The sequence below is a fragment of the Alligator sinensis genome, unplaced genomic scaffold (assembly GCF_000455745.1).
Source record: "Alligator sinensis unplaced genomic scaffold, ASM45574v1 scaffold692_1, whole genome shotgun sequence".
In the NCBI taxonomy this organism is placed as follows: Eukaryota; Metazoa; Chordata; order Crocodylia; family Alligatoridae; genus Alligator; species Alligator sinensis.
The window spans coordinates 675,215-698,334 of NW_005842238.1; the positions used below are offsets into that span (position 1 = coordinate 675,215).

The 23,120-nt window shown below is 41.1% G+C and overlaps 1 protein-coding gene across 5 annotated transcripts in view; it reads right to left on the minus strand.

Moving 5' to 3' along the window:
• The window catches only part of TAOK3 (TAO kinase 3), a 150,767-nt gene that overhangs the window by 50,843 nt on the left and 76,804 nt on the right, over positions 1–23,120 (minus strand). For 4 of the 5 annotated variants that reach the window (XM_006027368.3, XM_025208559.1, XM_025208560.1 and 1 more), the window contains exons 5-11: positions 22,621–22,722; positions 18,214–18,259; positions 17,293–17,389; positions 13,851–13,964; positions 12,667–12,758; positions 9,436–9,529; positions 6,874–6,955 (exon numbers count right to left, since the gene is read on the minus strand). In XM_006027368.3, coding sequence (XP_006027430.1) covers positions 6,874–6,955; positions 9,436–9,529; positions 12,667–12,758; positions 13,851–13,964; positions 17,293–17,389; positions 18,214–18,259; positions 22,621–22,722 — 627 coding nt within the window. Of the gene's footprint in view, positions 1–6,873; positions 6,956–9,435; positions 9,530–12,666; positions 12,759–13,058; positions 13,822–13,850; positions 13,965–17,292; positions 17,390–18,213; positions 18,260–22,620; positions 22,723–23,120 lie in introns of those variants that run through there. The other variant, XM_025208562.1, reaches the window with a different exon arrangement.

Sequence of the window (23,120 nt, forward strand, 5' to 3'; positions counted from 1 at the left end):
AAGAGCCACACGCATGATTAGAGGTCAGGAAAACAGACCTTATGACAACAGGCTAAGAGCTATGGGGCTCTTCAGCCTAGAAAAGCGCAGGCTCAGGGGTGATCTGATGGCCACCTATAAGTTTATCAGGAGTGACCACCAGTATCTGGGGGAATGTTTGTTCACCAGAGCGCCCCAAGGGATGATGAGGTCGAACAGTTATATGCTACTGCAAGACTGTTTCAGGCTGGACACAAGGAAGAATTTCTTTACTGTCCGAGCCCCCAAGGTCTGGAATAGCCTGCCATCGGAGCTGGTTCAAGCACCTACATTCAACACCTTCAAGAGAAAATTGGATGCTTATCTTGCTGGCATCCTATGACCCCAGCCGACTTCCTGCCTTCGGGCGGGGGGCTAGACTTGATGATCTTCCGAGGTCCCTTCCAGCCCTAATGTCTATGAAATCTATGAACTGGTGTCGGCGACAGACAAACCTGGGTATTTTGACTATGATTTAGCAATGCTCCTGCCCCTCCGTTCAGGGTCAGACTGATTGTCATATTTAGGGTCAGGAAGGAATTTTACACTATGATCAGATTGGTACAGACCGTGAGGGGTTTTGACTTCCTCTGTATTAGGAGGAAAAGCCCTCTCCCTTTGATCTCTACAGTGTATTTTTAACAACTCACATAGCAACAGGACATTGGTTGTCATTGCCCCCTGCTTTATCTGTGGCAGGTTAAGGTATTATGTCTTGTGATTGGCAGGGTTAACTGTGTAGTTTTACTAACAGGTTGGGAACAGACTTTTATTGGACAGTTTGGTTAGGGATGATGCTGACTCTGGAAGGGGGTTGGGCTAGATGACCTCTGGGCTAGGTCCCTTCCAGCCCTACTTTTCTATGATTCTATGACCATCTGCTTCCAGAAGGAGGAGAATATTTCTTTTATTTGTAAATGCAGATCAAAGCAAAGCCATTAAAACAATTTGGTGATACAAATATGACGATGATGCAGTACATAAAACACGAGTTGCAAACACAGAGGACCTACGAGGATCAGATGAATTTGCTTTGATGATTTGTAAATACAAATAAAAATTCTTGCCAAAAGCTTATTATTATTAATTTTAATTTAATTCTACCTAGTGGGCATTTGAGGGTATTATTATTATTAATGAAGATGCCCATTCATGTCAGCATCAAGGTATCTTTCACTATAACTGAAGACAGAGTCATTTCATAAACAAGGCAAGATGAAATGTTTCTGATTCCCTGCACAGCTATCCATTAATTTAATTTTCTTTAAATAGCATCAACAGAGGCAAGCCAAATTCACTTGCAGCAAACTCTGGGCAGGGATGTAGTTACCATTTTCATCTCATCATAGAGACTTAAGGTATCAAATCTGCACTTGAGACAACATGATTGAATCTTGCAAGTGCAACTATTAATCCATGCCAAATGCCCCAATTCAGCCAAGGGCTTAAGCATGTATGCAGTCCCATTTCACTGGAACTAACTGGATACTAGGAGTTAAACCAATGTTTAAGCACCTCACAGAATCCAGACCAGTGTGAGACTGCAAAGTACATGCATAAAATGAGAGCAAAAAAACAAACAAAAAAAATAGCATTCTTACCTAGGCAGAATAGGACTGCAACAATTTACTTATACTCTATTAGGGCTTACAGACCCCAAAATGAATTGAAGCCTCATTGTGCTTTGCCTGGACCCTACCCTAGAGTTTACTATCTAAACAGACGTGACAGGTTAAGGATAGAAAGAAAAAAGAGTGGTTCAGGAGGAAGCAATGACTTGGCCCAGTGTCTTAACAGGTCACCTGACAAAGCAAATAATGGGAATTTCATTAACCAAGCTAAGAAAGAAGTAATAAACACCATCCTTAAAATTCGATTCCTTTTTCTAAACTTTAGGGTGATATCAGTCATGTAGGTGGAGTCCCATGTTTTGGTTTTAACCTTTGTTCCTTTAACAATAATGATGCCATGTAGCAGCTAACTTTTTCCACGTTCTCAGAAGCATTTAAGTTAAAATTGACTTGGAGCAGGCTTCCATTGGAAAAAAGTACTACCACAAAAAATAATCTATGCCTCCTCTTACCATATGCAATAGATAAGGCCTGAAAGGAGGAAAGATCTCATCTCCCGTAATCTGAGAGGCTATAGGGAGGACTGCTGGAGAAGGGAGCATGCTACAGATAAGCCCATAGGAGTCTAAAACCAATTGAAAGGACTTAAAATATACAATCTAGGAATGCCAAAACAGCTCCAATTGTTTCTTCAGATTCCTACCTGAGGTACCCATGAAATCATACCATTAACTTGCACTCTTACTAGACAGTAAAAAGATTGCTAAACCACATGAATGAATCATCTGGAAACTAAACATAAACCTATTAGCTGGTCAAAGGATTACCAGGGTGCTCCGAATGGAGCCAAAGAACAAAATGCTAGTATGTGCTGTACAGCACATACACAGATCACAGGGAAAACTAAACCAGGCACTGAAGAGAGATTGAAAAGAGTGATTTATCAGCCTTTACCTGGAGAGCGAAGACATAAGGGTTAAATATTCCACATGATTTAAAACAACAGAAGTGAGTGCAAAGCTGACTGCACAATACAGAGTGTATATTTTCGATTTCTCACTTCGAGAACCAAGAGACTTAGAAACATCCATGAGAACACATTTTACTGAGCTGAAAGAGCAACAAAAGAAGCCATAAAACAAAGGCTGACTGGTAGCCTTAAAACAAAAATCAGCATCAAAAAACTGTCATGTAGGCCCAGAGCAGCAATCTAACCAACTGTGCAAATTAAGAGAAAATCCTGTGGAGCTAGTGACTCCTTTTTGCTGCAGTATTTAAGGAAAAACGGAGTCCTGTTTACCTGGTGTGGAACAGCAGCATGCCATGCAGTTCTCACCAGCAGCTAGGCACTGCAACCAGAGATATAACAGGGCCACTGATCAATTTTAAAGAAAGGAAATACTTATTAAAAAAAAAAAAAAAAAGCAGCAGCAGCCTGATGGAAAATGGGCTGGACAAAAATTTTACATGTTGCTACGGTCTAAAGAAATGCTGTGCCTTGAATTTCCCAAAGTCAAAGCCCCTAGAGTTAAAAGCACCTCTTATACTTTTAGGTAGCTTATAGCCAAATGACTCAGAGTTGGACACTTGACTTATGTTTCACTATAACTAACTTTGGTAAACTGGGGACAAAGATGCCTCAGCATGTGTTCCCTCTCCCAGTCTTATATCAGAAGCCATAAAAATGAGGAAATATTAAACGAATTTTAATTGGTTTGATTGGGAGTGAACACTGGCAAAAAAACATAAACAAAGGGTAATATTAAATAGCACTATTATCAAGTTTTGGGGGGAAGAGTCATCTGGTGCATTAGATGGGATTCAGTGCTATGTCAAGTTTTAAACTAACAACTTCATCAATAATTTAGAAAAAGAGTTAGAAGACATGACAATCACAGAGATTCACAGATTTATAGATGTTAGGGGCTGAAAGGGACCTCATGCAATCAATCATGATTCCATTTGGAGGAGCTTCTAGCACTAGGTAGGACAGAGGAAGAACTGAGAAACAGAAACATGAGAGAGAGGGGAAGAAAAGAAAGTGAAATTCAACTTGAGAAAGGAAATGTTGGGTTGTAGGAGGGGGCAAGAATGCTAATACAAACATGCAATAAACCTGAAAAACAGCAAGGCTGGGGGCACTGGTTAAAGCATTAGACAAGGTGTTGCAACAGCATGGTAGCCAAAAAAAAGGCTAGTGCATTTTGGGGCTGCGTACAAAAACACATTGTTATAGCAATTAAGAGAAGAAACAGCCCCTAATGGCTCTTGCACAACCACTCATGAAACTTGCTGTCTACAGTGGGCTTCTTATTGCCAGAAAGATGTGTCAAACTGAGGAGCCACATACAACTACCAATGACCAGGAGGGATGCCAGGACTGATTTAAAAGAAAAATGTGGGCATGTTAGCTTGGCAGAAGGGAAAAGGATATAATTATCCATCTAAAGGGTGAAAACAGCAAGAAAAGAGAACTATATAAGTATTTACAAGGTGGTATTAATGGGACTAACAGCACAACACTGAAAAAGGACATCTGAGGCTGAAAATCCTCCAGACACCTAAAGCCTGAAAGACTCTAGAGAAGGGACAAAAGTCCCACTTTTAGAACTTAAAACTAGACTGGACAAAGCCCTTCAGAGCGCCTTTCACAGAACAAGCACTCTCAGGCTTTTGAATCTCTAATCCCTGTGTTTCTTTGATTAATCAGATACTACCTGCAAATCTTTAAGGGCTCAATCCTAACCACGTGAAGCGCAATGCAGTGGTGCATGCTGGAGAACTAGCAGGATCCACAGAGGTGCCAAGTGCAGTAGCAAGTCTTCCTAGAAACTCTGGGCTGCTCACTCAAAATCTAATGCCAACTACTAAAAATGCTTTTTTAGATTTCCCACAGCTTCTACAAAGGAAGCATGTAGCAAGCTACAAGCTTCATTGTGAATTGGGAAGCTTCACTTGGCTTTATAGAAAGCTAGCATTTTCTTTCATGGGAGAACATGTGCAAAGGAGAAGCGGGATGCATCAGTAGGCTAACATGGACAGGGCTGTGTCTGAAGCTTCTAGGCAGAGCATTTGTTATGGCAGGAGATAGGCACAGCAACATCCCATTTCTGATATATCCTGCTTGGTTTTCAGTTGAGGTTTTCTCCATGCTATTCCCAGAGCCCTACATCATGACAAAACTCATTCCAGCCTAAGGACTCAGAGCTCCTGCAACTTAGGACACAAATCCTGATTTTTAGTTCCACCATTGCCATTTCATGAGCCCACAAAACTGGCTGATGGTTTAAACAAGGTCTCTGGGGTACAGAAGTCCCCTCCCCACCTCCCTCAAAGCACTGGACACATATGCTTCTAAGTCTTGTGTACACAAAAAAGATTACCTATTGGCTGAGTTGATTCGCATCTGAAACAGATGCAGCTAAACTAGCTGGATGCGGTTTGCCCTTATTTACATTCACTGTAAAATTATGCTCAGCATTGATTGGGAAATCATGAGTAAATAAATCCCTTTATCCACTTACTGCTGACAGGCCCTTTCTTCAGCTAGGAAAAATATTATATACAGAACTAATTCACAAGGCTTACAACTTCTTTCCCATTCAGCCTCTGTAACGCCCACCAGGATATACAGAAACAGGTATCCTGTGACTGTTTCCAAATTCATTCTTTATTGAACAATATAATCTTTTAGTGTGCAAGCTTCCTGTATTCCTTCATTCTCTTATTCCTCACACCCTGAGCATGTTGTTGTAGTATGACATGCATTTAACACAACAGAATGAAGTCCAGACCATTGTGCATCCTAATTCTTCAGCAATTCAAACAGTGACCAGGCTTTTGAACTTCAAATTAGCAGCCTACAATGTTTTGAATGAACAATACAGCCAGCCATCAAAAACAATTCACAGAACCAGCTATTTCATCTTTAACAGGATGGATTTTAAATATACCTATTCACATTCAAGGCTGCTTACAATGCAATGCTTTAAAAAGGTGCATCAACAGGTGTGGCAGCCAGTGATGTGCATCAAAGCTAAAAAAGTTCCCTTGCACAGAAGGGCAGAGCAAGGCCTAAGAGTCTTTGCTACATGTGGGTCAACGTCAGTTAGGTAAACCACATCTGTAGTGCAATCTTATTCCGCAGGACATATTTAGAATTGAAAATCAATAATTCATGCTAGCAAAAGTCTGTTGGCTAAAGGTAAAATTGACCAATGAATGCATTCAGGACTCAGTCAATTTTAAGGCTGCCTTACAAAATTCTACTGGCCTCAATTTATTTTTATATTTTTTTGGAAAGGGCTACTAACATTTCACTAAGTGAGCAGAGTAAGTAGATTCTGGACCCACACTGGAAAATTTTCAGATAATTTTACAAAGCTGCTTCAAAAAAGAAAAGGCATATTATACATTTTGGCTGCTTGCAGGTATTAAAAAAAACACTGTGCTTTACTTTAAACTTTATGTGCTCCTGTGCTGAGTCCAGCACATACCCAGAAGAGGCACTGCATTATTAGTTGGACCCAGCTTGCCCAAAATCTGTATAGATCAGGTACTTTAGTGGGGCTTTTTTGGCACTTTTATCTAATAACTGACTGGCTCAGCTAATTGGCTCAGCTGCTTTTTCCAGTAAAGCACATTGTTTTAACATCTTCAAGCAGCCCTTTTGGTTAATTAGAAAGGGGTTAACAATTCTTTCAGTCAATCCAATCCAAAGGATTCTCAAATAGTCCTCACAGTGCAGCACCCATCCCCATCGACAGTCTGTAAATAGGCTGGGACGGCATTTCTCAACTTGTGGGTTGAGACCCAAACGTGGGTTGCAAAAATATATGAAAGGGTTGTGAGCAAACTTGAAAAGTGGATCAACAAACTTTTAAAAAATGGATTCTTCTTTAAAGGAGAAAAAATGTGCGAAACCATGGCTTTTCCCTCGCAGGCAGGCAGAGTTCCAGCCTGCAAGGGGCTGCTTGAGCCCTCATTTACTGGGGGGCTGGGGCCTGGAGCAGCGGGTCAGGAGTGAGTTTCACTGGGTTGGGACTGGCCATCAATGTTTACAAATGGGTCCCGGTCCAAAAAAGGTTGAGAACCACTGGGCTAAAAGACATCTCGTCTGCTCTAGTTCTATAGATTCTTCTGAGTAGCTTGCTATAGTACCCACATTATTGGCCTGTGACTCAATCTCATAGAATATTAGGGTTAGAAGGGACCTCAGGAGATCATCTAGTCCAACCATCCTCTCCCTCTCTCCAGCTTTTCAAACAGAAATCTAAGAAATTACCCGTAACAGATCTGCTGATGATGGCCTCTCCTGAGGTATTTTCTGCAAGCAGTAATCAACAAATCCCCTAAAGGAGTCTGACCTGTAAATGAAAAGAGATTTAAAACAAAAAGTAAGTTTAGGGTCTAAAAGGAACATGGTCAATTTAAAATTGTATCTGCATACAGTAAAAGGAAAAATCTTTATTTTAAAGTTGCAGGACACAAGAACAGCTGCAGTGTTTCCAAGTTACTTCCTTTGAGTTCTCAAGTCAGGCAAAGACCCTTGCTTGAAGCAAGCAGAAATGCTTGCTGGTAACATGGAACAAGGGAACAAACAGTACAGTAGTGTATCAGACAGTAGCATGCTCTCCACTGGAGTTCAACAATTTCGAATCTAATGAAGGCAACATCTAGTTCAAAATATTTCCAGGAAGTGCATCCTTCTTGAGAAGGAAGCTTTACTTTCTGTAACTGTCCAAGTTCACAGATGATACCAAATTATGGGGCAAAGTTAACACATCAGAGGGTAGGGAATGGATCCAGGAGGATCTGGACAGGTTGGAAAAATGGGCAGAACGAAATAGGATGCAGTTCAACGAAGACAAGTGCAAAGTGCTGCACCTGGGCAAAAAGAACTACCAACACACTTACAGGCTGGGGGATGAATGTCTCAGCACAGCAGCGGAAAGGGATCTTGGAGTCATAGTTGACTCCAAGATGAACATGAGTAGTCAATGCGACAAAGTGATCAACAAGGCTAACCACACTTTATCATGCATTAACAGATGCATGACGAACAGGTACAGGGAGGTGATGCTTCCCCTCTATGCGGCACTGGTCAAGCTGCAGGTGGAGTACTGTGTCCGGTTTTGAGCACCGCGCTTCAAGAGGGATGCGGAGAATCTCGAGAGGGTTCAGAGGAGGCCACTTGTACGGTCAGAGGCCTGCAGGCAAGGCCCTACAAGGAGAGACTGAGGGACCTAGATCTCTTCAGCCTTCACAAGAGCAGGGTGAGAGGTGATCTTGTGACTGCCTATAAATTCATCAGGGGAGGGCAGCACAGAATAGGAGATGTTCTATTTACTAAGGCACCTCCTGGAGTGACTAGGAACAATGGCCACAAATTGACGGAGAGCAGATTTAGACTGGACATTACGAGGAACTTCTTCACAGTTAGAGTGGCCAAAATCTGGAATGGGTTTCCAAGGGAGGTGGTGCTCTCCCCTACCCTGGGGGTCTTCAAGAAGAGACTGGACAAGCACCTAGCTGGGATCGTCTGATCCCAGCACTCTTTCCTGCCCAGGGCAGGGGGTCGGACTTGATGACCTACTGAGGTCCCTACCAACCTTAACATCTATGAAACTCAGTGGTACAGCTCCTTTTTATCCCCTCATTTCTGACATTTCACTATTTGGGATAAAGACTCCGTAAAGCACTTCAGACGCATGTTTACTTCAACAGGTGTAGTAGCTGTAGAGGATGAAGTTAACAACTTATGCTCTCGGTGCCAAAAGTGATTACAGAAAAGTCAACTGCTATCAGGGATCCAGGTTCTTACACACTATTCATGACTGCCTGTGCTCTGCAGCAATCTTCACCTCAGTTCTGGAAACAGATCCCTTGGATTCTATGGTGCTTCAGACTGGCACATGGAAAGTTGTGGCAGCTTCAGAGAAGTCTTGTTGACTTTATTACACAAAAAGAACTATGAGTCCTGCATTGTTAAAGTTTTGATAATTTAAAGCAGCCCCTAGATTTGTACTTTTCTAAATGCTGAGTACAGAAACTGCATTGTAAACATTGCAAAGAAAGCTGCAGCTTTGGACACATGGGTGGTTTCTGGTACCTGGAAAATGTGTGTAAGGTAAACTAGGATTATGGAATAAGGAAACAAGCTGAATCTCTCTCATAACATGACTTGCAATGAAGCAGTTAATGTTGCTATTTATAAAGCACTTGCTCTTGGAGCTATTATTCCAGGCTGTCTGCAGACTCAAGCAAACATTACTGCAGAGATGCATCCCATTTTTGGGAGGTTTCCTTGGCAGCTATAAATGAGCTAGACATATTTTATACCAACGTCTGGGTTTTGAAACACAAATGTGAGGAAAGGCAAGTGTGTGTTAGCTGCAGAACTCTGAATATATTTGGCAGTTTCTTTGAAAGTGACTCCTTGAAAAACCTAATTCAATCTACATACCTAACTCCCCTCCCCCACATTTTGGCTGAACAATTGCACTAACTCCTCCTTTTGTCAAGCACTTTTTACACCTTGTATTACTGTTGACACTGAGCTAAGGCTGGTTCAGTACAGCCACTTGCACTTTACTGTATACAGTATCTAAAGCTATGTAATTCCATACTGAGACTGCAAGGCAGCCAAAGTGACAGCAAATAAAAATGCCTACCTAGGAACATTATATATACACTGTAGGACATGTGGAACATGACAGCACCCAGTCAATTGCTGCACAGGAAATAAGTATTTTTCTTGTTGGATATTTATTATATATAGGTTGACAAAGGATTTTCAGGGGGTAAAAACAAAACCAAAGGAGAAAATTGATGGCAGCTCTCTTACCATTCATTTGACTGTAACATAGGGGAGTCATTCTGGGCTATATGATATAAGGCACTCATTGCATTCATGTTGAAAAGGGGAGGTTTCCGTTCCGCTGGAAAGAGAAGAGAAGGGACAGATAAGGCAGGTCTTGAAGGAAAGGGAAAAAAAGACAAGTAACTATGACAAAATGCCACTGCTAATTCAATAGCTCATTACTGTCATCATTATACATAAAACAATTATTTTAATCTCCTAGGTTAGTTGAGGACAGCCACTGAAGGAAAGCTGTTAGTCATCTGAACAGTGTAAGGGTCAGATCCTGTGAGAACAGAATTCAACATGCTAAAACAAAGGGTTTCTGGTAACTCTCAACCTAGCTACTTCTCCCAAGTCTGGTCTCTTGCCATAAATAAAGCACACACCAACCACCACAGAACTCAGAGGCATAGTATACCAAGACAAGGGAAGCCTGCTAGGAAGAAAGCTATGTACTGGCACCAAAAACCCTGGGCATAATGACTGGTAAGAGGGAGAGAGGCTTCTCATGGTGGTTTCCTTTTAACTACAACCAACTGATGGAGAAAGACAATACGTCTGCCCGGCTGTTGCCTGTGCTAGATTTCTTTTCAGCTTCCCTCAGACAGAGTTCCTCCTGGCATTGCTCTTGTAAAAAGGCATTGAGATACCTCTTTGGAGTGCCGAATAGATTTGTGTGAAAACTGAGTAAGGATAGTTTTCATCTCTGTTTCAGGTAAGGCTTGCCAGTCAGTCAACACAGCCAGGGTTTTAAAGTTCCAGTGAGGACAAAGCAGAATAGTCCCTTGTCCAGTATAGTTTCGGCTTCAGGAGAAATTGGGACACCACCATCCCACAATACACAAGTCTGACACAAAGTATGTTCAGCTAAGTCATTTCCTCCCCTTGCTTCCCTGAACCTGTTTATTTAAGAAATCACATCTTCACCCGAATCTGGGACTAAATAAGAAATTTAATATTTTCCAAGAGGATGCTGAGTTGCAAAAAAATACTGAGTAAATGGGTTCTGAATTCCATAAAGCCTTTCTTTCTGGGAAGTCCCAGTATAAAGTAAGCTTCAATGTTTTTGTGAAGAGGTATTATAATACCCATTCTATAATTGGGGAAGTAATATGAGAGGCTAAATCATGTGCTCAAACCCACACAATCAAATACTAGCAGGTCTGGGAAGAAAATCCAGAAATTCCAATTTTCCATTCCATCCCCTAAAACACAGACAGTATGAGAATGACACCAGTTCTGGCAGTTGAAATGCAAGACTAGAAATTAGGAATCATCATCACAGAGCATGAGAGATGGTTGCATCACAGTCAACATTTTTCTCTATTTCCTGTTCCCTTTACTAGGCCAGCTGAATGATCACAGAAATATTTTCAGGGAACTTGCTCTTAGAGAGGTCAATTCTGACACATTGCTACAAAAACAGTTTTGAAATTAATTCTTTTTCTTTGAACAGCACGTTATAATAAGCACTATTGTTCTAAGTACCTGCTGTCACAACACCATCTGCTTGTGCTCCTACAGTAACTGTTTGCAGCATGCACCCAGTCCTTGCATTCAGAACTGTATTTTTGTTGTATATTGGAAGAAATACTGACATCTTAGTTTTTGGGTTTGGGGGCCAAGACATAATTGAAACCCCCTTTGGGTTTGTTTTTTTTTACCTATTCTCACTGGTACATGAAATACCTAGGTATGGTATTTAGCTTAATAATTATTTTCAAAAGCCAATTTATAAAAATACTGAAAGACTTGCTACCATATGCATTGTCTAAACATTACATTTTTAAACAACAAACAGTGAAATCCTGCAATTTGTTAAATGTTTCATATTCTACTGTCTTGTTTACTTATTTGGCTGGATCCATAGCAAGACCTGAACCTACACCTTGATTTGTTGATTGTTATCCCAGTAAGCCTGTACAAACTGACAGCAGTGGGAACTGTGTCCTTCCTTCCAGAACATCCCTGAGAGCATTTTTCACAACTGATGACCCACAAGGCCCTTCCATAGATATGCAGAAGTACATCAGTGGCATTTGTCCTAGACCCACTTATCTAAAAATGCCTGCAATTGCATGCATGTATTTTGTTTTCTAACAATGAAAAACTATTATAGCTGAGCTGCATTTTAAAGGAGAAGTTCAACGGAGAGAGGACTTGAACCTGTGAACCTCAAAGGACCTCAGCACAGACTGAAGGAAAAGAAGAGTTAAGGGCATGGGGCACCTCCTTGAGGCAAGCTCAGGAACGCATTAGGTCAGGGGTTGACAACTTTTTGTTACTGCATGTCCCTGCTGCAGGCTGCACCCCCAGCAATCAGCAGATGCTGCAAAGGGAATCAGTAGAAGGATGCAGGTATAGGGCCTTGAGGGTTTCCTCTGCTACTGTAGCCGAAGCATGCTGTTAATTCCGAGCTGCCATGAGCTGGATCCAATCTATTCCCAGGCTGAATCCAACTCACGGGCCATAAGGTGCTGACCTCTGCATTAGATTGAGTCCAAAGTACTTCTCCTGCAATGAGTGAAACCAACTATGCTGTGGGCTTGATCATGTTTCTGAAGAAATTAAAATGAAAAGCCAGGAATGAGGGTAATTGAGATGTACTGAACTACTTATCAAAGGTACTTTAATACAGGGAAGCCCCCTCCTTCAACATGGAAGCTAGAGTATTAAGCCTGCCAATCCCTGATTACACATGGCATAAACCAAACACTTTATGCATCAAAGTAAGTATCAATTTGAGGATTAAATGCATGTTTGGGGTGGTCTATTAAGGGCTTGTATTGAAAAACTGGATTGAAGAATCACACTTACAGTCTTTTTCTTGTCCTTTTTTGAAAGAATTTTAGTATTCAATTCGTTACAGCAGATTCAGAGGCATCCTATTCTTTCAGCAACAGACTAACTGCCAGAACCCAACTTTGACTCCAAAATAGGAGACTAAACAAACTCTACTGGTGTTGCAAGTTATTCCCACACCACACCAGGTTACTGAAAAACACAGATGCACTAATGGCTTGACTTGATTGGCCAGTGTGAGTGAAGTGTTTAAAGCTAATCACTTAGCTGCAGTTTTCCAAGTGTGAGGTTTTTATGCGTTTATTTAAAAGGTATAAATCTGACCTTTGTTTGTCCCCCCAAAAAATGGAAGTCACACAATCAGCTTGATAGGCACCTGGCAGCTTGGAGCAAAATATTTTATTTACTCACCCAACTCAATACATGTGATCCCAAGAGACCAAACATCTACCTTCCCATCGTATTGTCCTTCGTCCATAGCCAAGATCACCTCTGGGGCCATCCTAAAAACCACAGCACAAAACATGCAGATTATGGAACACAAATCAAAATTCAAACCATGTAACTTTAAAAAGAAAAGATGCCTTTGTTATCTTCAGCAGTGCAGTGGACCCAGAACTTAAAGAGTCAGCATGGAGTTGAGTAAAGCCATGCTGAAAAAAAAAGTGCTTGTCTGCATTAGCAACTCCTGCAAAAGGCATTTTTAAGAAAGGAAAGAAAACAAGGGGCCGACTTGATGGTCTTGCTGTTAGCGCGACATGCTGGCACATGGGAGACCCACACCAATCTCAAAGGCATTGTACCTGCAGTCAGCCAGCAGGGGTTGGAAGTGTCCTAAAGGCGTCCCTTTCACTCTCACCAGAGATGGTGGGTTTTCCACTGGCACACCAGAAGAATTTTCCAGTAGACATGTGCAGCCTGTGAGTACAGCTATGAAAGTAACAGGGGAATCTGGAACAGAGTGGGGAAATATGGCGGTCCGAAATAAAGAGGGGTGGAAAAAAAAAAAAGCAGTGGACCCAGCCTGCAAATGGTTCAACCATTTAACTTGCTTCCTCAGGTGAGCAGCAAGCTTCTCAGCCTTACCTACTAGTTCAGAGGTTGGGCGATAGGTGGCCTCTTGTATCAATGCCTGGGGAGTCTGCTACAAAATAAACGGAGTGTATATGCTGGGCCACTGGTCTGGAACATTAAACAGCTCAACTGAGCCTCCAACAAGCGCCGCCAGGTTCTAGGTAGTCTGCCTGCCTTTCCTTGCTGCAATGCTAAACTAGCAGGACTCCCTTTCCCCTTGCAATAGAGTTTTGTCCACTACTTATGGCAAAGATTGATTTTTTCCCCTAAACTCCTGGCACAATAGTAATCAAAACATTAACTGCTACCACCTCAAACCATGCTGCAAAGCCCACCTTTTTCCATGGGCACTCAGAGGGAGAGACAGTTGGCTGAAGAACTGGACAGGGTTTTGAAAAAACCTGCTCAGTTAAAGCTGTTGGTGTGAAAGCTTTTATGATATTGTTTTAAGTCTGTGAAGCACCAAAGTGGAGAGGAGAAGAGTAGTTCTGCAAAGGCTAAGGGGGTCCTGGTCTACTTACCAATAAGGTGTCCCCACAAAGGAATTGGCAGGAGAGGCTATAGACGCAGACCCAAAATCAGCTAGTTTCACCTGACCTGGTTCTGTTAGGAGAATATTTCCAGCTTTAATATCCCTTTTGGAACAGAAAAAAAGGGGGAAGTGCAGTTTTGATTACAAGAAAATTTTCAAAGATGCAGTGACAACACCACAGTACATTGATCTTTACTCAGTTTAATTAACATCAGTGCAACAGTGGAAAGCTCAAAAACTTCAACGCAAGAGGTACACAGCATTGTGGGCTTCTCAAGAATAGTGATTTACCAGCACTTAAAAGGATGGGAGAAAATCAACAACCTTAAATTTAAGGCCCTGGATTGAGATTCAAAACATCTGAATTTAATATCCAGGTCTGCTATCTTTTTGTATGCTACTGTATGAGTGCTTTCATCCAGCCAGCACCTTGGTTTCCCTGGCTTGTGGGATACAAGGAGAGAAGATTATGTAGAATTTTGAGAGATCAACTTATGGTCATGAACATCCTGGGAGTACAGAGGTGCAATGTACACACAGGAAAGCTTTTAGTACTATAAATCCCCAAATGCCAGCAGCAAGTGGGTTAATTTCAGAACAACTTCTTGAGAAATGTGGTCAAAGGTTAAAGCCAATTCATGTACTTCAAGACCCTTGGCACCTATACAGAATTAGAAATCCAGTCACCTAAGCACACACCCCTCATTTACGAGATTGGAAATGCTATTTCTTCTACTGCTTCCCATTATAAGAACAACAAAAGGCTCATTTTAAGAGATCCAGCTCTATTGCATACCACCAGCTTAATGACTGTATAGTGGCATACTGTAAAAACTGAGAGAGCACTTTGAAAATGAGGGGGGAAATACTACACTAGGTACTGCATTTCCATGGCAGTACCTCAGCTATTTGCTTTTGCAAGAGCTGTTTTTCAGTATAAATGGAAGGTGAATAAAGAGCCCAGCTGAGTCAGCCTGTTAACACTGTATAACTTGGCACTGCCTTTAGTTGTCCTCTCAAGATCACTGAGATGCATAGTATACCTGCTGAAACATAGTTTTCTCCTATTCTATGACTCATTATCCTGGCCCCAAAGCAGAATAAACCCATACTGTATTAGAAGTACAGTATTACTGCAGTGTCTAGAAGTCCAAGCATGTTCAGAGTTGCATTGTACCTGGCATAGTACAAGTATTGCCCCTAAAGAGGTTATAAATATACACGGGTGGGAAAGAAAGACATATGTGAAGTGATTTTCCCCTGATTAAAAGCAAACCTGGAAAGAGAATCCAGGTTCCTTCACTCCTAGTCCAGTGCTTTTCCCACAAGATGCTGCTGCATCTCAAATGTGCCAATGCGTCAATACGCCGATATTATTTTCACACTGGTATCATACTTCGGGACCTACACTGAAATGTCTGGGTACAGTCTTTGAATGTAATTCTTTAATGGTTTGCATGACTTGGACACTATTTAATATTAGGGGTGGAAATCACAGAACTTGTAAAGAATCCTGAGCATGTGCAAATATATTTGCTCTTTGCTAGTTTATCTATTACCTGCAATTTAAACAAACAAACAGAATAGCTTCATCCCTGAACAGGATGCAGAAATGGCAGCCATAAAAAACTTACTGTGCATGCATCCAAAACTAGAGCTCTGGGCAGCAAAGGGGGGTATGGCCAAGCCACTGCACCCCTCGATTCCACTCCTGTCCCTGCATTCCATGCAGTGCCATGGGCCATCACGTGAGAGAAAAGTCAAGTAGGTCCCAACCACCAGACGATGGAGTGTCAAATGAACTAGTTATAAAACTGCTCTTCCCCTGTATCACCACAAGGTGTCTCCCTTATTCCAGGTCATGCTCATTTGCTCTGCCTCTCTACCAGGCATAAAAACCAAACCTTACTGGCAGCTTGCTTTGGTGGTCTCCGATTAAATAGCATATGCCACAAGGAGCAGTTACAGCAGGCACTTTGACTTTTATCAGCCACCAACCAGGCAATCTCAGGAAGAGTAGCTTCCATTCAGTCAGGTACAGCTAGGCAGTGCTACAGGCTAGATAATGGGATGCATCAGAAAGCACCCCTTAGATTCTCCCAAGGTGTAACAGAATACTCCCCTTGGCTTTCTCTGCTGTGGAATAGACATTCCTCGCTACCTCCCAAGACAAGAGATGGAATACTGTTTTGAAGTAACCTAATTTCTCTTTAAAAAGTATTTTGATGTAAATAAGACTTGGGTTCTGTGTACAATGGCATGGATATGAAAAGGGTAAACTACCACTAGGGCGTATATCCTCTCTTTTGAAATGAGGTACCTTTTCTGGAACCACCACTACCCCATAAGGAATGTTGGCAGATCAATTTCAACTGGAATTCTTCCATTCTGGGTTCCACTTGGGTTATACCCAGATGTAGTGGGGGAACAAAAGGCGGTGCTTTTGAATACCACGGAACTAGTCCCAACAAATTACTTCCATGGTCATCGAAACTCAGCATCATTCAAGTTCAGTCCACAAGATTAGTGGCCATGAGATTAGTGCTATGGAGTGCTTTTTTAGCCCATCAGCTGGTTGCAAACTGCCTTTGGAAGTGGAGACCCCTCACTAATTTTATATTCATCAAGCTCTCTTACCATTTCACAGAAATACTAAGGCTTCCCAAGAAAAACATGAAGATTTATGACTAAGGAGATGAGGAGCTGTGTAATTCAGAACTGCTGCCAATCTGGCAAGTGTTATATTATGATACACATTTTTCTACACAGCTGAAGCCTAATGGCTAGCCTTTGGGAGTGTCTTAGGCCTAATGTTTCACAGGAAGATGGCATCTTATGTCACTCAGTGTAATGCATCTTGTTCCACTATGAGATGCTGGTAAGGACCTAGGAGAAGCTGTGGTGTCTCCCTAACCTATACACTGATGAGCTGGTTTCCTGAAGCATGAAATTTTACCCGCTCATCTCAGCAAGCATAGTGTAATGGTTAATACTATCACTTATAAAATTAATTTAGCTAACAATTCTCTTTACACATCTGTACACTATGAAGTATATTTCTGGCACATCCTTTGCCATCACTAATTTCCCACCACTTCTGTGTTCACGCAACAGTTCTCTCTTAAGATCGAACCAGCTTTCCATGGCAAATGTATTTGATGACATCCAGAGTACAGTACCAGCCCTGCCATGGTGAAAAACTCAGCACTTTCATGTGGCTTCAATTAAATGACTCTAGCACAAAAAGCAGGCTCAATTAAAAGCAGACACTTAATTACAAACATGCTCTGGCATCAGGAATGCTAACAGGTCTGTTAGGAAGTTCTAATTAAATATTATCTTCCTATCAAGGCTACTTGTGAATAGTAAAGCAATTGTCAGAGGTTCAACCTAAAGGGAGGTAAATGAAAATGTGATAGCATTTCTCTTACCTATGAATCTTACAGTGAGAATGCAGGTAGGCCAGCCCCTGCAAGGCACCGTGGGTAATGGCAGCAATCTCCACTTCCTGAAGTGGTTTCTTGTGAACTAAAGGGTCAAAAACAAAAAATAAAAAAACCCCCAGATGGATAAACACAATGTCTTCCTTCACCCAAGATTTACACATTACTGAGCAGGAGGAACCATCTCTGCTTGTGGAATACAGCAGATTTTACTGGTAACAACAAGGACAAGACCTATCAGTACACCAAGACAAAGAGGTAGGAAGCATGCAGAATGAATATCATGAAGAGGTGAGATGCTTCAAGCACATTTCACAGATCCCTGGGTACGACCAGCACATGCCTGTGCCTGACCATATCTTAGACACAAAGGAAAGGAATACAGTACTTCTGGCAAGCTAGGGTTTGGATTTCCTGCTCTCAGTAGGTGCTGTGAATGTTTGGGGCTTCATCTTCAGTTCTGAGGTCTCATTAGCCTACAAAACTACCTGGATTATTCTTACCAACTACTGGGCGAGGACAAAGCTAATCAACACCAGACTTTCACTGCTGCTCCCTGGCAACAAGCCATTTATTTCTCTCTCGAGGAAGACACACATCCAAAAAGGTGACTGTATACATTTATATCTTCATTTTACAGTCTTTGGGCTTCTGACTAATTCTCAACACAGTCCCTAGGCATTACAAACTTCAGATGTTCCTGGAGAGGTACACAAACAAGGAAGTACCATACAGGATGTCATTGCCCTGCCAAGTGCTAACAGGGTTTACAACAGCTAACTCACAACCCTGGCAATCTATGAAACACTCCCCCCTAAGCACCAGTCCCAGCCTAAAAACAACTTTGAATGTGGCCAAAAACATGACTGTGGACAAATTTATAGTAAAAATTAAGATGGCATAACTTACCTTCTAGCAAATCAGAAGCTGATCCTAAACAATATTCCATAACCAACTGCAACAGAGGGAAATAAGCACAAATATTAAGGATTAGTAAGGTAGTAAGGTAACTAATGTTAAATGTAGGGCATGTATTCTAAGTCAACCATACTGAGAGTTTATCAGGAGCTGTTGGGTTAACAAGAGCATTTTATGCAAACTCAGCGCATCATAGAATATGAAATCCTACTAGTAAAGAATGACCTATAAGAATGGCATTTCCTAATTTTGGTTGATAACCTAGTTTCCAAGATGAAACAAAGTGGAGGGATACTTCTGAAACCTTTAAATATTTCTACAGGGCTTCCTTTGCAAGTGAGTGTTCAGTGTCAGCTGTTAAATTTTTCTGGGGCCAGAACTTCCTGCTCCATCCTAGCTCAGGAAAACATACAAACACCCCCCTTAAACTAGTATCAGGCTCCTAGATCAGTTCCCATTTGCACCCAATGGAAAAAGACCCTCAGGGCAGCAATGCACTCAGCCTCTCTCAGCCAGAAAGTCTTCTCTTGTGCCAGATCCTGTATGCAAGCCTGAGATGAGGCTGAGGCAACTGCAGTTTCACCTCCATTCTACTTTGTTAAGTAGCTGGGCCAGTAAACAGAGACTTCTTCTGTGCCAAATAAAAGGTCAGCTTTGTCTTGTGGTGGCTATTTTCCATCAAGTCAAATAACTGACCCATGTGCTTGCAGGATCTGGGCAATACAGTAATGCTTCTAAGCAACCATTCTGGTTGTTATGTTGCCCAGTGCTATGGATCACTAGTGGCAGGCTATCAAGGGAACTCTATTCAGTATAAGAGTTACGCTGGGCAGGTATATGCGAGAGAAGGAAAAAAAAAAACATGAGACAGCTTCCTACGGCTTCTGCAGATCGTAGAATTCTGTTCTGACTTGCCTCATGACATGAAATGAAGGGCACTCTTCTTAAACTAATGTGGTGAGAATAGCTCCATATAAAATGCAATTCTAACCACATGAATGGTAATGCTTTTTCTCTGGACTAGGATCCATTTGTGTATTACACTGGGATTTTGTGTTTTCGCTCATTCTAAGAATAGAAACAAATGCATGTTATTAATAAAAAGTTATTACTGTAATTGAAGAATTTATTGTAAAATGCCTACTGCTGTGGTTTTGCCCCAGGCCAGCATCTTAAATGATATTTCATAGCCCAATGCATTTAACCACCCAAAGCACTTTAAATACAAATATGGCAGGGAGCCAGCTAGCAATTTACATATTTCCCTAACAAAATGAAAACATTCATTTTTCTCCCCTCTCCCACAGCTTATGACTTCAAGAGTTAAGATTGTAGTTAGCAGAATTTCTTTAAACATGAAAACTGTAACCCTAATGTGAATGTTACAACTGGAACATGTTTCAAGTGTGTCCTGTTTATATTATCAATAATATTTTTTTAAAACAAAATCAAAGGCGGCTTAAAGCACTCTTGGATGACATACTGTTGAATGCCCCAAACAGGGCACTTGGCAGAAGCCTCTGAAAAGTAGATATTTTTAGTTTTTGCTTGTTTATTTAGCATTTCCTCCAATTCCTCTGTTTCAAACAACTCAATTGAGATGTCTAGAGACAACCAATCAGCACCTCTGGTGTGGCCAAGGCACAATTCTTTTCTTCACATTTTTTATCCTTCATACAGTCAATGTTGATAACATTCAGCCATGCGTGATTTGATTAAAGGTTTAATTAGGAATCTGTAAACTCAATTCAAACTAAGTCTGTACTTGGATGGGGAATTTGTGGGGAAACCCATTTGTATAAGAGGTTGCATTCTTGTTTTTCTCAGCAATAGTATTGAACCACTACCCTAGCATGATGTTAAAGGATGCTATGCTCTTGTTGATGCAGACTACTGGAAAAGATGTCAGACCAAGGCATGCACAACTTATGATAATAAAGATCAACCTCCCCTGCCCCAACCAAACAAGAGCGTTAACATTTGTATCCTTGCCAAATATCAAGTTGGTAATTATAGTATGACAAATAAAGTTGTCCCAGCAGTTTCAGTTGACTAGAAGATATTTCCAGACATAAAAAACCCCCAAACGCTGCTGTGTACCTTTGCTGAATGCCAATGAACTGCAGTATTACTCCCCAAAGGATGACACATTTCAATGGTGGCTGAACTCAGAAGCTCACACAAGGTCACAATAGCTTCCATCTGAATGAACAGCGCTTACATGTATATCAGAGAATCATAGTAAAATTAGAATATTGACCTTTATTTGAGGATCTCAAAGCAGTTTACATGGGCGAATTAACCCATAGCCTGCTGTGATACAAGTAAGCCTAATAATTCTGCAGACAGTTAAACTACAGAACATGGGTTATGAAATCTGCCCAATAACACAAATAGCCAAAGGCTGAGTCAGGAAGAGAACCCAGGCGTCAACTTGCATTCTGGTGTTCTAATCGCTCTGCATATGCAGTACTTCATAAGCCAAAGCAATGCCTTTTGGGTCATAGTTCATTTACAAGCTATTTTCCATTGTTGATTACAGATAGTGTGCATTGCCTCTTGTTTCCACTTATATCATTTGATTGAGCACTCAGAAATGACTGGTTACTGACAAAATGGTCACCTATCCTGAGGACATCTTTTTTTAAGTTGTATACATCCTATGATTAAATTTAGATTTATCATTGCTTACTCTATTCTATATCTCTTAGAGCTTTAATTTGTCACTTAAGGCATTAGTACTCTGTCCTCAGTATCTTGCCCTACCCATCTTAGGCATTCTCAATAAGATTATAAAGTTGGGCAAAAAGTGCCATCTTCTTATTTGACAAAAGCTTGCATATGGGCATGAACAATGCAGCCAGCAGGATTTTATAATGGCTCGTCTGTGAATGCACACTACATAGACATGTATCCTACCATCCATAAACTTAGAAAAAACGGACTCCAGGTTTCTTAGCCAGCCCAATAGGACTAAAAGACAGCTCATTTGAGGCAGCATCTGTTCTCCTCACCTAATTACAAAGCATGAACGTGTCATCCTCAGCAGTTGTTTTGGTTCATTTATGTGGTAAACTCTTGCAGATGTTTTATATTCATAAATAACCTAATTGCATGATCAGTCTTCTAAAGAACTGGAAATCGTGTATGTTATGATGGCAAACAATCTGCCTGTGGTAAAACAAGATTTTCAAATTGTATCAGAGAATAAAATGCTTCTTCATGAACTGAAGCCAACACCCTGTTTCCAGGTCATTAATTTGCCATCAGCCATGTCTTGGAACTGGAAGTATCCTGTTGCATTTCCATCCTGATGAAAACTGATCACTTATCCCTATACTTGGCCTTTCCTTAGCCGTGTTTTGATCCAGGACAGCACGATGATTTTATCTCCAGGACTTCGCAGCTTCTTTATAGCTTCTTCAGACAGAGTCTGACAAAGTGTTTTGAAAATCCAAATAAATTAAGTCAACTGGCTACTTTACTGATGTGTATAATAAAATCTAACAGATGAATTAGGAACAATTTTCCTTTGCAGAAACTATATTAGTGAGACCTTATCACACCACATTTTATATTATTTTCAGCTATAGTTCTAACTAAACACAACAGGAATAGCTTAAGAATTATTGATCTATAATTGCCTGGAGCGTCTCTTGTTTTTTTCTTCTGGGGCAAGGTAGATCCTATTATTATAAATTGTCATTTACTTAGATATTGTTGCTTTTAATATACAATAATAGTTTGAGAAACTAACAATGTAAATGCTTTTAGGCATAGACACCAACAAATTATGTGGCTGAGTTCAAAGCCTACCAAAGTCAATAGAAAACAATCACTGACTGCAATGGTTTTCAACAGAGATGCTAGAGAATCAGTAACAAAAGATGTCTGGGTCACGGGTGAAACATACAAAGAGGCAAGGAATCCTGTGAGGTTGCAAGAAATACGGTAGGAGGCCAGTAAAATATTCAGACAAGTACTTCCCTATGGTTAAAACTTATGAACTAGGGAACTTCTGGGATAAGGTTTCAATTGTCTACTGTCTTGCAAATCACATAGTCAAATCTCAGCAACGTTAACTTCAGTCATTATTTTGAAGCAGCTCAGCTAGGCACTAGGGAGCTGACTGCATGGAGGATCACTAATTTAAAAAACAACTCCCCTGTTCAATCTGCACAGCCAAGCAGCCTATATTTTCACTGGTCCAATGTCCTTGTCCAAAACGTTCACCCATTTGTAAATCACTCAGGGATCTTTTGGGATGAAAAGGACAATGAAGAATATGGAATATTTAGTGCTCCAAGCAATGCCAATATATTTAATTCATTATTCAGTCACTTTGGGGCTAACTTCCAGCCCAGGAACAGTTCTAAATGACACGTGGCTCTGACTCACCCAGGCAGTGTGCTCTTTCAAGTAACAGCCCTTGTACTCGATGGTGTTAGGGTGCTTCAGCTGTCGTAGAAACTTGACTTCCTTGATGATATCCTGCCATTTCTATTGAAAACAAAAACAGGAGGAATTATTTTCCCAAATCTGTCTTCATCTTGCACACTCTAGCACAGTACATGGCTACATACCACCATAAAATATTACAGGTTTGGACAGCAACCATGAGGTAATTGTACTTTGTAAGGAAGGTAGAATAAGAGCAGCATCTTACTTTGTTTTCCCACCCTTCCTGTCTATACCTCATACCTACCTTGGCTACTAGCATCCCATCTTGCTCTTACAGCATTATATTGTTCATGGGGAAGACACTGAAGTTGAGCGACACCAGGAGGCAGATGGGAGCTTTGGAAACTCCTAGCTTTCCCTTCCTTCCCACACTGAGGTTCTGCTAATCTTACTAAAAAGCAAAAAGCACCCCCCCCCCCCCCCCCCCCCTCCCTTCT